The sequence below is a fragment of the Entelurus aequoreus genome, linkage group LG15 (genome assembly GCF_033978785.1).
Source record: "Entelurus aequoreus isolate RoL-2023_Sb linkage group LG15, RoL_Eaeq_v1.1, whole genome shotgun sequence".
NCBI lineage: Eukaryota > Metazoa > Chordata > Actinopteri > Syngnathiformes > Syngnathidae > Entelurus > Entelurus aequoreus.
The window spans coordinates 26,611,496-26,624,331 of record NC_084745.1 but is presented as its reverse complement, the minus strand read 5'-3'; the positions used below and the strand labels follow the sequence as shown (position 1 = coordinate 26,624,331).

The window sequence follows — 12,836 nt, the reverse complement described above, 5'->3', positions numbered from 1 at the left end:
CATGCTTAGGAGATTTCATGAAATATTTATCACTCTACCTGTTAATACATAGTTAGTCTTCTGAATGTTAACCAGCTCCTGTGTTTCGATCCAGCAACATGATCTTCGAGTGCGACACGGCCACGTTTCTCATAATTTATTTCCTGGCGGAAAATCTTACATTTCGCAAAGCCAGGTTTATCAATCTTATCAACACACAAGACTTAGTGGTGTTTTATGAACAGTTTTTTCCAGCCAGGACCAGCGCTAGGGATTTTCAACTCTCGCATCAATTTTCGTAACAACAGACTTCCAGTTAATTTTTGCCATGTTCGTCCTTTGTTTACAATGAGCTCACACCCTCGCTTACAGGACTTTAAACGTTAAGAATGAAAAAAAATATATAAAGATTTTCGAATGAATCCCTATTCTTACTTGTAACGATTTTTAATTGATTGATTACAAAAATCGATTAAAAAAAAGATATTATACTTTTTTTTTTTTTTTTTAATGTAATTTGTCCTGTCCAGCTACTCAGACAAATCATATTGTTGATGTAGATGTCCATTTCAGCTATACAGATTTATTTTCGAAAACAGAAGTGTTAGTGTTTCTCTTGTTGCCTTATTTGTATTTGACTTTACAAAATGTTTGGGTAGAATTTTATTAAACAAAACAAAGTATATTTTAAGTTACTGTATGCATAACTTTATTAAAGCGGTTATTTTTTTTGGAACAATGTTATTAAAACAGTATTGAGATCATGATTACTGATTGTTAGGTAAAGCAGTGTTGGGGTGTGAAAGCAATACCATCATGTAATTTGTAATGTCTAATAAAAAAGCTGTAGATAAACGTTATCCGTATATTCAATGACAAAAATTTTTTTTATTCATGAATAATATCAACTTGTCAGCTTTTTGTCATTACATGATGCCTTTACATTTTGGTAGAGGGAGGTATTTTTTTAATCATTTATTTAAGTTATGTACATTTCTCACTGGCACTCATCGAGGGCAGACGCTCCCCTTTCCCTCTCCCTTAACTGGCCTCTCAACGAAATTGACAAGATCTTGGGTTTGGGGGAACCTGCTTGTCTTGACGGAGCGGTTGTTGCTGGACACCCGACGGACTCTTGGGAGAAGAAGGAGTGCCACATGCCTGGCGACCCTTCCAGTCGAGGACGTGAAGATATCCACCTATTCGGAATTATGACACCAGGACATCTGCTGATTGGAGTGAGCGTTGCTCTGGTTTGTCGACAAACTAGAAGTTGCTGGCAGTCTTCAAAGTACCCCAAAGCTGCCACAAATGATTGGAGGATGCGGGCAGAACTGTGGACACTCTTGTCATTTGGACAACATCGGACTGTCTGCTCTGCAGAATGAATTTGAGGACCACTAATAGACAAAAAAGCAAACTGTATTTTCACTCGCATACAAAACATTCTAACTTGGATTGTTTCCCTGGCTTCGAGACTCCTGAAGGACAGTGGGGCCAACACACAACAAACTCCCTTTTTGTCTCTCAAGGACACACATGTTGTCATTGACTTTGGACTGACAGTCGGCTGCAATCACACCAAGACCGCGGAACAGAGACATGCTGCAGGCTTACACACACACATGCATCCACGATAAAAATACGCAACCCCAAACCCCATCCAACACTCTTGACGCTTGAATCCCATAGGGCCAATGTATGGCAGATTAGCGTTTACACAGCAGTTGTAAGTCCATCCCATCCATTTTCTACCGCTTGTCCTTTTCGGCTGACTAGCGCTTATACAGCAGTTGCAAGTCCATCCCATCCATTTTCTACCGCTTGTCCCTACCCGGGTAGATTTTGTTTAGTTAATGTACAAACCCCGTTTCCATATGAGTTGGGAAATTGTGTTAGATGTAAATATAAACGGAATACAATGATTTGCAAAAAATGTTTTCAAGCCATATTCAATTGAATGCACTACAAAGACAAGATATTTGATGTTCAAACTCATAAACTTTATTTTTTTTTTGCAAATAATAATTAACTTAGAATTTCATGGCTGCAACACGTGCCAAAGTAGTTGGGAAAGAGCATGTTCACCACTGTGTTACATGGCCTTTCCTTTTAACAACACTCAGTAAACGTTTGGGAACTGAGGGGACACATTTTTTAAGCTTCTCAGGTGGAATTCTTTCCCATTCTTGCTTGATGTACACCTTAAGTTGTTCAACAGTCCAGGGGTCTCCGTTGTGGTATTTTAGGCTTCATAATGCGCCACACATTTTCAATGGAAGACAGGTCTGGACTACAGGCAGGCCAGTCTAGTACCCGCACTCTTTTACTATGAAGCCACATTGATGTAACACGTGGCTTGGCATTGTCTTGCTGAAATAAGCAGGGGCGTCCATGGTAACGTTGCTTGGATGGCAACATATGTTGCTCCAAAACCTGTATGTACCTTTCAGCATTAATGGCGCCTTCACAGATGTGTAAGTTACCCATGTCTTGGGCACTAATACACCCCCATACCATCACAGATGCTGGCTTTTCAACTTTGCGCCTATAACAATCCGGATGGTTCTTTTCCTCTTTGGTCCGGAAGACACGACGTCCACAGCTTCCAAAAACAATTTGAAATGTGGACTCGTCAGACCACAGAACACTTCCACTTTGTATCAGTCCATCTTAGATGAGCTCAGGCCCAGCGAAGCCGACTGTGTTTCTGGGTGTTGTTGATAAACGGTTTTCGCCTTGCATAGGAGAGTTTTAACTTGCACTTACAGATGTAGCGACCAACTGTAGTTACTGACAGTGGGTTTCTGAAGTGTTCCTGAGCCAATGTGGTGATATCCTTTACCCACTGATGTCGCTTGTTGATGCAGTACAGCCTGAGGGATCGAAGGTCACGGGCTTAGCTGCTTACGTGCAGTGATTTCTCCAGATTCTCTGAACCCTTTGATGATATTACGGACCGTAGATGGTGAAATCCCTAAAGTCCTTGCAATAGCTGGTTGAGAAAGGTTTTTTCTTAAACTGTTCAACAATTTGCTCACGCATTTGTTGACAAAGTGGTGACCCTCGCCCCATCCTTGTTTGTGAATGACTGAGCATTTCATGGAATCTACTTTTATACCCAATCAAGGCACCCACCTGTTCCCAATTTGCCTTTTCACCTGTGGGATGTTCCAAATAAGTGTTTGATGAGCATTCCTCAACTTTATCAGTATTTATTGCCACCTTTCCCAACTTCTTTGTTACGTATTGCTGGCATCAAATTCTAAAGTTATGATTATTTGCAAAAAAAAAAAGTTTATCAGTTTGAACATCAAATATGTTGTCTTTGTAGCATATTCAACTGAATATGGGTTAAAAATTATTTGCAAATCATTGTATTCCGTTTATATTTACATCTAACACAATTTCCCAACTCATATGGAAACGGGGTTTGTATATAATTATATATATACAGTATAAGAAATACTTGAATTTCAGTGAATTCTAGCTATAAATATACTCCTCACCTGGAAACGGGGATTGTAAACAAACGCCATTGGTGGATATACACCTGACATCCACTTTAATAATACCAAGTACAGGAGCGTATCTAGTCGATACTACTATGATTACATCGATATTTTTTGCCATTAAAACATCTTCTTTCGTTTTTAAAAAATGTATATTATATAAACTCAGAAAATATGTTTCCTGGATACATACGTTAGCAGACTAAATTAGGAGCCTTTGTTTGCTTACTTACTAATAAATAGGGATGATGTTCGAAAACCGGTTCTCCCGATTGTTCGACAAGAAAATACCCGGTTCCATGGATTCGAATCCCTTTTTGAGAAACGGTTCCCGTTATCGAAGCCACTATAGTGAATAAAAAGATTTGGTTGTTTATTCGAATCCCTGGGAACGAATCCCGTGTCACAGGAAATGAGGTAGCTCAGTCATTCGGCGGCAGATACAGAAACAGCAACAACAATGGACCGGAAAAAACGCTCCAAGGCATGGCTTCACTTTACTAAGAAATACGACGAGGAAACGGCTATCTGCAATTATTGCCAGGCTTCGCTTTCCTGTAATGGGAGCAGTACAACAAACATGTTGAAACATGTTCAGGCCGTACATAACCTGAAGGTTAGAGAAACGTGCCGTGTCTTCGACATGTGGAGAAGCAGCGACAGAGATGACGAAGCACGCCCCTCTTCCTCTGCTTCAACCTGCAGTCCCAGTGATAGTGCCGGTGAGTAACTAACGTTAACTGTTGCCGGTTAATTTCCATATCTGCTCACTTGTAGCCTTTAGGCTAAAATATCGTTACCTCTTATGTCAACCAAGAGTGCAGTAATGTTAGCTAGACTAACGTTACCTAAGCATAGTCAGTGGCTAACGGTAACGTTAACGTTAGCCTTTTTGTATGTGCCTGATAACGTTACCGGTTAACAGTTTGCAGGTCTGTCTAATAAACTACTGCTTGCAAGATGTGAATTAAGATAATGTTAAAATTATCCTATTTCAGATGATGACATTCATGACAGCCAGAGTGACCAGGGCAGTGTTTGCGCTGTAGCACAGAGCGTTAACCCATTTACCATGGCGAGGTATAACGCAGAGCGCAGCAAGATGAGCGAGGAGGAGAGTAACAACATTACTCGCAAGCTAACGAGAATGATGGTGAAAAATCTCCTCCCCTTCAACTTGGTGAACACAGACGAATACAAGTAGGTTAATAATTGTATTTCGTTGACATGTAATGGAGCAAAATGTAAACAACACCATTACTCTGAGATGTGTTTCAAATGTAAAGTGCTGTGCAATACAAATGAATGCAGTATTTTCCCTACATGTATTTTTCCTAGGTGGCCCACTTAAAGGGGCACTAACAGTCAATATTTATTTATTTTATTTATTTTGGGGGGGGTAACAGCAGTCAATATTTATTTATTTATTTTATTTTTTTCTTAAAAAATAGAAGTGAGCTTTTGTTAAACGAAGTATTGTGTTTTTTTCCATATACAACAACCTATCTGGATTCGATAAGAGAATCAATAAGGAATCGGTTCGATAATTTCTTAACAAACATCATCCCTACTAATAAAAGACAAGTTGTCTTGTATGTTCACTATTTTATTTAAGGACACACTTGCAATGAAAAACATATGTTTAATGTACCGTAAGATTTTTTGTTAAAATAAAGCCAATAATGCAATTTTTTGTGGTCCCCTTTATTTAGAAAAGTATCGAAATACATTTTGGTACTGGTACCAAAATATTGGTATCGGGACAACACTAGTATATATACAAACACACACACATATATATGTGTGTGTGTAAATGTGTACGTATATATATATAAATAAATATATACTGTATATACGTACACATATATATGTACACACATTTATATACATTTATATATACACATATACATACATACACACGTATACACACGTATACATACATACAGTACACACGTACATACATATACGCATACATATATATCCATCAAACACACATACTGTATACCCGTATATAAATATGCATGTACACACACACACACACACACACACACACACACACACACGCACTCACATAGTATAAATAAATACATACATACACATGTACAGTATATATCATTACATACTGTACATATATGTACATATACACATACACAAACATACATATACACACACACACACACACACACAAACACATTCATATATACATATAATTAAAAAACAATTAAGAAAAAAATAAAATAAATAAATAAAATAAAAAATAAATATATATAAACATATTTTTTTAAACACAGGAGAGGAACGATTGCACGGCAGTTGGGCAGCACCGCCGGTGCCCCTACAAGGGGGGTAAGCGGCCTCCCCAACCCAACACTAGACGGGCCCGCACGGCCACAGTGCACAGCGACCCAAGCCAGACCCCGCCCCACCCATAAGAGAATGAGGAAGCCCACCCGAACCCCAACCCCAACCCCTGCCCAGGCACCCCATGGACCCCCATCCGCTAGACCACCCATGGATCTGCCTGCCAGGCCAGAACCAGGGAACACACCGCAGGCCCACCCGACCCTGCAGCACACAGCCCCCACCCGAAACCCAGGACCCCCCGTCCAGAGCTAGGCCTCTAAAGGCAGGGAGTCAGGTCAGGAAAATAATTAGAGGTGCCCAAAGAGATCGGAATTCTGTCAGTTGTTTTGATTCAGCAGACATTCTTTCCAAAAGTACGGAGCCCCTAAAGGGACATGGGAATTTTTTTTTTTTTAGACATGTATCTCGTGGCCACGAGAAAGCATTGGATGCGTGCTGATGGTTTGGTGTGTGTTAAAATGGCAGTTTAGGAGTTAATATGGCTGTATTTCCAATTAGGACTTTCCCCCATGTGTGTTGTGGCAAAATGTGAATGCTTGATTAGTAGGTGTGAGACACACATTTTATCTTCCTGGTTATTGTAACGCTACATGTTTGACATTATTTAAGACTTTATCATGCCCGGGAAAGGACAGTTTTCCTCTTCTGTGGCTGTGGGGGGGGGTGGGCGTGGCTTGCGGACCTGCGGCGAAGCGGAGTGTGTCAGTTAGTCCGATGTTGATGTGATCAAACTTCTTTCTTGCTTGGAAAATACACACACAATAGTAACTGTTATTTCTTCCTGCAGATAATAAATATGTACAACGTGTTTGGATGTATTCATTTATGTAAAATTGTCATTAAATGTAATATTGCCTGACAAAAAGTGATACGACGTACGTAATATTTTGATATTTACACATCGCATATTTACACACGCGCATCTGACTAGAATACCCTTATGTGCATTACATATATCAACATCAACTACCTACTGTACTGTTTACTTGTTGAAATACCCTTTTTAGAACAAATATCTACCCACATAATTTATATGTGTATATATAATATATATATATGTGTATGTATGTATGTATGTGTATATATATACATATATATATATATATATACATATATATATATATATATATATATATATATATATATATATATATATATATATATATATATATACATATATATATATATATATATATATATATATATATATATATAAATATATATATATATATATATATATATACATATATATGTGTGTGTGTATCTATATATATATATATATATATATATATATATATATATATATATATACACATACATATTATGTATAAGCATGTATATATATACTCTACCGTTTAAAAGTTTGGGGTCACATTGAAATGTCCTTATTTTTGAAGGAAAAGCACTGTACTTTTCAATGAAGATAACTTTCAACTAGTCTTAACTTTAAAGAAATACACTCTATACATTGCTAATGTGGGAAATGACTATTCTAGCTGCAAATATCTGGTTTTTGGTGCAATATTTACATAGGTGTATAGAGGCCCATTTCCAGCAACTATCACTCCAGTGTTCTAATGGTACAATGTGTTTGCTCATTGGCTCAGAAGGCTAATTGATGATTAGAAAACCCTTGTGCAATCATGTTCACACATCTGAAAACAGTTTAGCTCGTTACAGAAGCTACAAAACTGACCTTCCTTTGAGCAGATTGAGTTTCTGGAGCATCACATTTGTGGGGTCAATTAAACGCTCAAAATGGCCAGAAAAAGAGAACTTTCATCTGAAACTCGACAGTCTATTCTTGTTCTTAGAAATGAAGGCTATTCTACAAAATTGTTTGGGTGACCCCAAACTTTTGAACGGTAGTGTATATATATATTATATATTACTGTAACTTGTTCTTAAAAATAGTAGTTATTTTGTTTGTCAAATTTAGTGTTTGTGTGTATATATGTATACTGTATATATGTATGTGTGTTTCTTCCTATACAGTATACATGTATATATGTGTGTGTGTGTGTATATACTGTGTATATATATATATATATATATATATATATATATATATATAGTAGGTAGTTGATGTTGATATATGTAATGCACATAAGGGTATTCTAGTCAGATGCGCGTGTGTAAATATGCGATGTGTAAATATCAAAATATTACGTACGTCGTATCACTTTTTGTCAGGCAATATTACATTTAATGACAATTTTACATAAATGAATACATCCAAACACGTACATATTTATTATCTGCAGGAAGAAATAACAGTTACTATTGTGTGTGTATTTTCCAAGCAAGAAAGAAGTTTGATCCCATCAACATCGGACTAACTGACACACTCCGCTTCGCCGCAGGTCCGCAAGCCACGCCCACCCCCCCCCACAGCCACAGAAGAGGAAAACTGTCCTTTCCCGGGCATGATAAAGTCTTAAATAATGTCAAACATGTAGCGTTACAATAACCAGGAAGATAAAGTGTTTGTCTCACACCTACTAATCAAGCATTCACATTTTGCCACAACACACATGGGGGAAAGTCCTAATTGGAAATACAGCCATATTAACTCCTAAACTGCCATTTTAACACACACCAAACCATCAGCACGCATCCAATGCTTTCTCGTGGCCACGAGAAACTTTTTATTAAAAAAAATTTTTTTTAAAATAAAAAAAAAAATTTTTTTATTTTTTATTTTAGTTTTTTTTTTTTAAAAGTTTCTCGTGGCCACGAGAAAGTATCTCGTGGCCACGAGAAACTTTTTATAAAAAAAATATATATATATATATATATATATATATATATTTTTTTTTTTTTTAATTTTAACGAGAAACTTTTTATAAAAAAATAAAAATAATAATAATAATATTTTTTTTTTTTTTTTATAAAAAGTTTCTCGTGGCCACGAGAAACTTTCTCGTGGCCACGAGAAACTTTTTATAAAAAAATTTAAAAAAATTATTTAAAAAAAAAAAAAATTTTTTAATAAAAAGTTTCTCGTGGCCACGAGAAACTTTCTCGTGGCCACGAGAAAGTTTCTCGTGGCCACGAGAAACTTTTTATAAAAAAAATTTAAAAAATTATTAAAAAAAAAAAAAATTTTTTTAATAAAAAGTTTCTCGTGGCCACGAGAAAGTATCTCGTGGCAACGAGAAACTTTTTATTAAAAAAAATAAATAATAATAATATTTTTTTTTTTTATAAAAAGTTTCTCGTGGCCACGAGAAAGTATCTCGTGGCCACGAGATACTTTCTCGTGGCCACGAGATACATGTCTAAAAAAAAAAAAATTCCCATGTCCCTTTAGGGGCTCCGTACAAAAGTCTATGATCTAATAAAATGTTTTTGTAAAGGTTTATACATAAATTATTTTTTGATTTCCAATTCACGGGAATAGTTTTCTTGGCGATGTCTAATGCCTCGATAAGGAGGTATGTTTTGTTTGTATCAAAATCAGTTGAGGAGAGATCCCCCGACAGGCAGAGTTGGGGGGAGGTGGGAATGGGAATCTCCAAGGCTAATGACAGGTTCTTGCACACTCCACGCCAGAAGTTAATAACGGGCACACAGGACCACATTGAGTGTAAGTAGTTATCTATCTTATTATCTGAGCAGTGTACACAAATGTTAGAGTCAGCTAAACCCATTTTAAACATTATTTGTCCGGTGTAATGTATTCTGTAAAGTGTTTTGAGCTGAATCAGAGGTCAATTTAGATTCCTAATCAAACGAGAAGTATTGTGGCATATTTGTTTCCAGAATTCTGGGTCACAGCTTGTGGATACATCTGAGTGCCATTTGGAAGTTAGGATACCTGTTGGGTTACATTTTTTTTGATAATAAAGCATATAATTTAGATAAAGCTTTGGGGGCAGATATTTCGAAAAATTTTACGTTAGTGGGATTACTTTCTCAGGTTTTGTTGAATCTTGCGCTGATTACAGATTTGATTTGTATATATTTTAGGAATGTTAGGATTTATTGCATATTGTGTTATTAAATCTTTAAAAGACATAAAACTGTTTCCATTGATGATATCTCCAAGGCGGGGACACAGTTATTTTCAAAAATTCCCACCAAGCTGTTAAAGGCCTACTGAAACCTACTACTATCGACCACGCAGTCTGATAGTTTATATATCAATGATGAAATCTTAACATTGCAACACATGCCAATACGGCCGGGTTAACTTATAAAGTGACTTTTAAAACTTCCCGGGAAATATCCGGCTGAAACGTTGCGGTATGATGACGTATGCGCGTGACGAAGTCAGAGTAACGGAAGTTATGGTACCCGTAGAAGCCTATACAAAAAGCTCTGTTTTCATTTCATAATTCCACAGTATTTTGGACATCTTTTGCAATTTGTTTAATGAACAATGAAGGCTGCAAAGAAGACAGTTGTAGGTGGGATCGGTGTATTAGCAGCGGACTACAGCAACACAACCAGGAGGACTTTGTTGGAGCGCTAGCCGCGCCAGCCGCGCCAGCCGCGCCAGCCGCCGACCTCACCTTGACTTTCTACGTCTCCGGGCCGCCAAACGCATCGGGTGAAGTCCTTCGTCCTTCTGCCGATCGCTGGAACGCAGGTGAGCACGGGTGTTGATGAGTAGATGAGGGCTGGCTGGCGTAGGTGGAGAGCTAATGTTTTTAGCATAGCTCTGTGAGGTCCCGTTGCTAAGTTGCTAAGTAAGCTTCAATGGCGTCGTTAGCACAGCATTGTTAACCTTCGCCAGCCTGGAAAGCATTAACCGTGTATTTACATGTCCACGGTTTAATAGTATTGTTGATTTTCTATCTATCCTTCCTTCTATCCTTTATTTTTTTGTTTCTATATGCAGTTAAAGCACGATGCTATCACGTTAGCTCGTAGCTAAAGCATTTCGCCGATGTATTGTCGTGGAGATAAAAGGCACTGAATGTCCATTTTGCGTTCTCGACTCTCATTTTCAAGAGGATATAGTATCCGAGGTGGTTTAAAATACAAATCCGTGATCCACAATAACAAAAGGAGAGTGTGGAATCCAATGAGCCAGCTTGTACCTAAGTTACGGTCAGAGCGAAAAAAGATACGTCCATCACTGTCTCTCAAGTCCTTCACTGTAACGTTCCTCATCTACGAATCTTTCATCCTCGCTCAAATTAATGGGGTAATCATCACTTTCTCGGTCCGAATCTCTCTCGCTCCATTGTAAACAATGGGGAATTGTGAGGAATACTAGCTCCTGTGACGTCACGCTACTTCCGGTACAGGCAAGGCTTTTTTTTATCAGCGAGCAAAAGTTGCGAACTTTATCGTCGATTTTCTCTATTAAATCCTTTCAGCAAAAATATGTCAATATCGCGAAATGATCAAGTATGACACATAGAATGGATCTGCTATTCCCGTTTAAATTAAAAAAAATCATTTCAGTAGGCCTTTAAGGTAGTGCGTATATTAATACTTTTAAAGCAGCTGTTTTTTCAAAGAATTTGGCTAATAAAGGGCAAGTTAGAAATTGGGATCTCCTGGCTGAGTGATTGTTCAATATATAACCATAATGTATCTAATAAATTGGAATTGACCCATTTTAATATGTATTGTAGTTTATTTGCAAGGAAGTAATGACAACAATTTGGGAGCTCTAGACCCCCATATTCTTTTTTTTTAAATTATTGTTTTAAGGCTGATTCGTGCTGGTTTACTTTTTCAAATAAACTGATTGGTGTGTGAGTCTAGATATTTAAACCAAATTTGAGGTTTGGGAATCATTGAAAAGAGATAATTAAACCTAGGTAAGACCATTATTTTCTCGGTAGAAACCCTTCCCATAAGTGAGATGGGCAGTGTCCTCCAACGCGCCAGACCATCCTCAATCGATTTTAAGATTGTGGAGTAATTGAAGCGATTCAGATCTGACAAGGTGGAAGAAATATTGATACCCAGGTATTTAATATTCCCTTTGTAAAATGGAATCGATGAGTTGCTCTGAAAGTCAAAATAATTCACGTTCACCTACTGCTCACTGTCCACTTCACTCATCCATATATGTATACACAGAGACCAGATATCTTATTTTACTGTATTCATATTCAGCGTGATTTATTTTTAATTCTGTTTTTAGCCTGGTCATCTTAGTTTTGCTAGTTAATGTTTCATGCAGCACTTTTGCACAGAAAAAACACTTAAGTTTATGAACCCTCTCTGACAATGGCAATAAAAGGATTATAATTATTTGTCCTGCCGCCATTTTTATGCTAATGTAGCATACCAGTGTGTCTCTTGATGGGTGCGAATAAGCCTGCACCACTGGTATAACTTTGTTTTCATTTCAGGTTGTGCCAAAAACAACGTACCAGCATAACGTCTGTTTATAGTGAGCGAGGAAGACTGAAACACATGGTGTAATGGAGCCTTTCTGATTAAATAATTATGATGTTTTTCATGCACCTGGGGATAGGTTGATTGGCAATACTAAATTGGCCCTAGTGTGTGAATGTGAGTGTGAATGTTGTCTGTCTATCTGTGTTGGCCCTGCGATGAGCTGGCGACTTGTCCAGGGTGTACCCCGCCTTCCGCCCGATTGTAGCTGAGATAGGCTCCAGCGCCCCCCGTAACCCCAGAAGGGAATAAGCGGTACAAAATGGTTGGATGGATGGATAATAACGGTCAATAAAAAACGGGTAACCTTTGCATCCCAAGTCTAGGACTAGACAAAACTAGGAGGGAAAGTTTTCATGGCATGCAGTAGAAGGATATAGACTCAAGGATTATTTTAAAGTTGACCCAACTGATCCTGAACCTTTGAATCCTGAATGGACCCAAGTCACCCGCCCTAACCTTGTGCGATCTCACCTTTGGTTTGAGGGGTTTGAGGGTGGGGATGTCTGTTCCTTGCGCTCTTTGCCTGCTGGAGTCAAAAGTCTTCCTCTTTTTAGCCGCCGACTTTTGGCAGATTTTAGAATGCTTATCCTGACAAAGAGAGAGGAACAAAAA

General features: G+C 37.8%; 1 protein-coding gene across 2 annotated transcripts in view; it reads right to left on the bottom strand.

The window, feature by feature from the left end:
- zc2hc1a (zinc finger, C2HC-type containing 1A) overlaps positions 1–12,836 on the bottom strand; it is a 49,317-nt gene that overhangs the window by 20,370 nt on the left and 16,111 nt on the right. For both annotated transcript variants that reach the window (XM_062021142.1, XM_062021141.1), the window contains exon 3: positions 12,696–12,812. In XM_062021142.1, the coding sequence (XP_061877126.1) occupies positions 12,696–12,812 (117 nt within the window). The remainder of the gene's footprint in view (positions 1–12,695; positions 12,813–12,836) is intronic.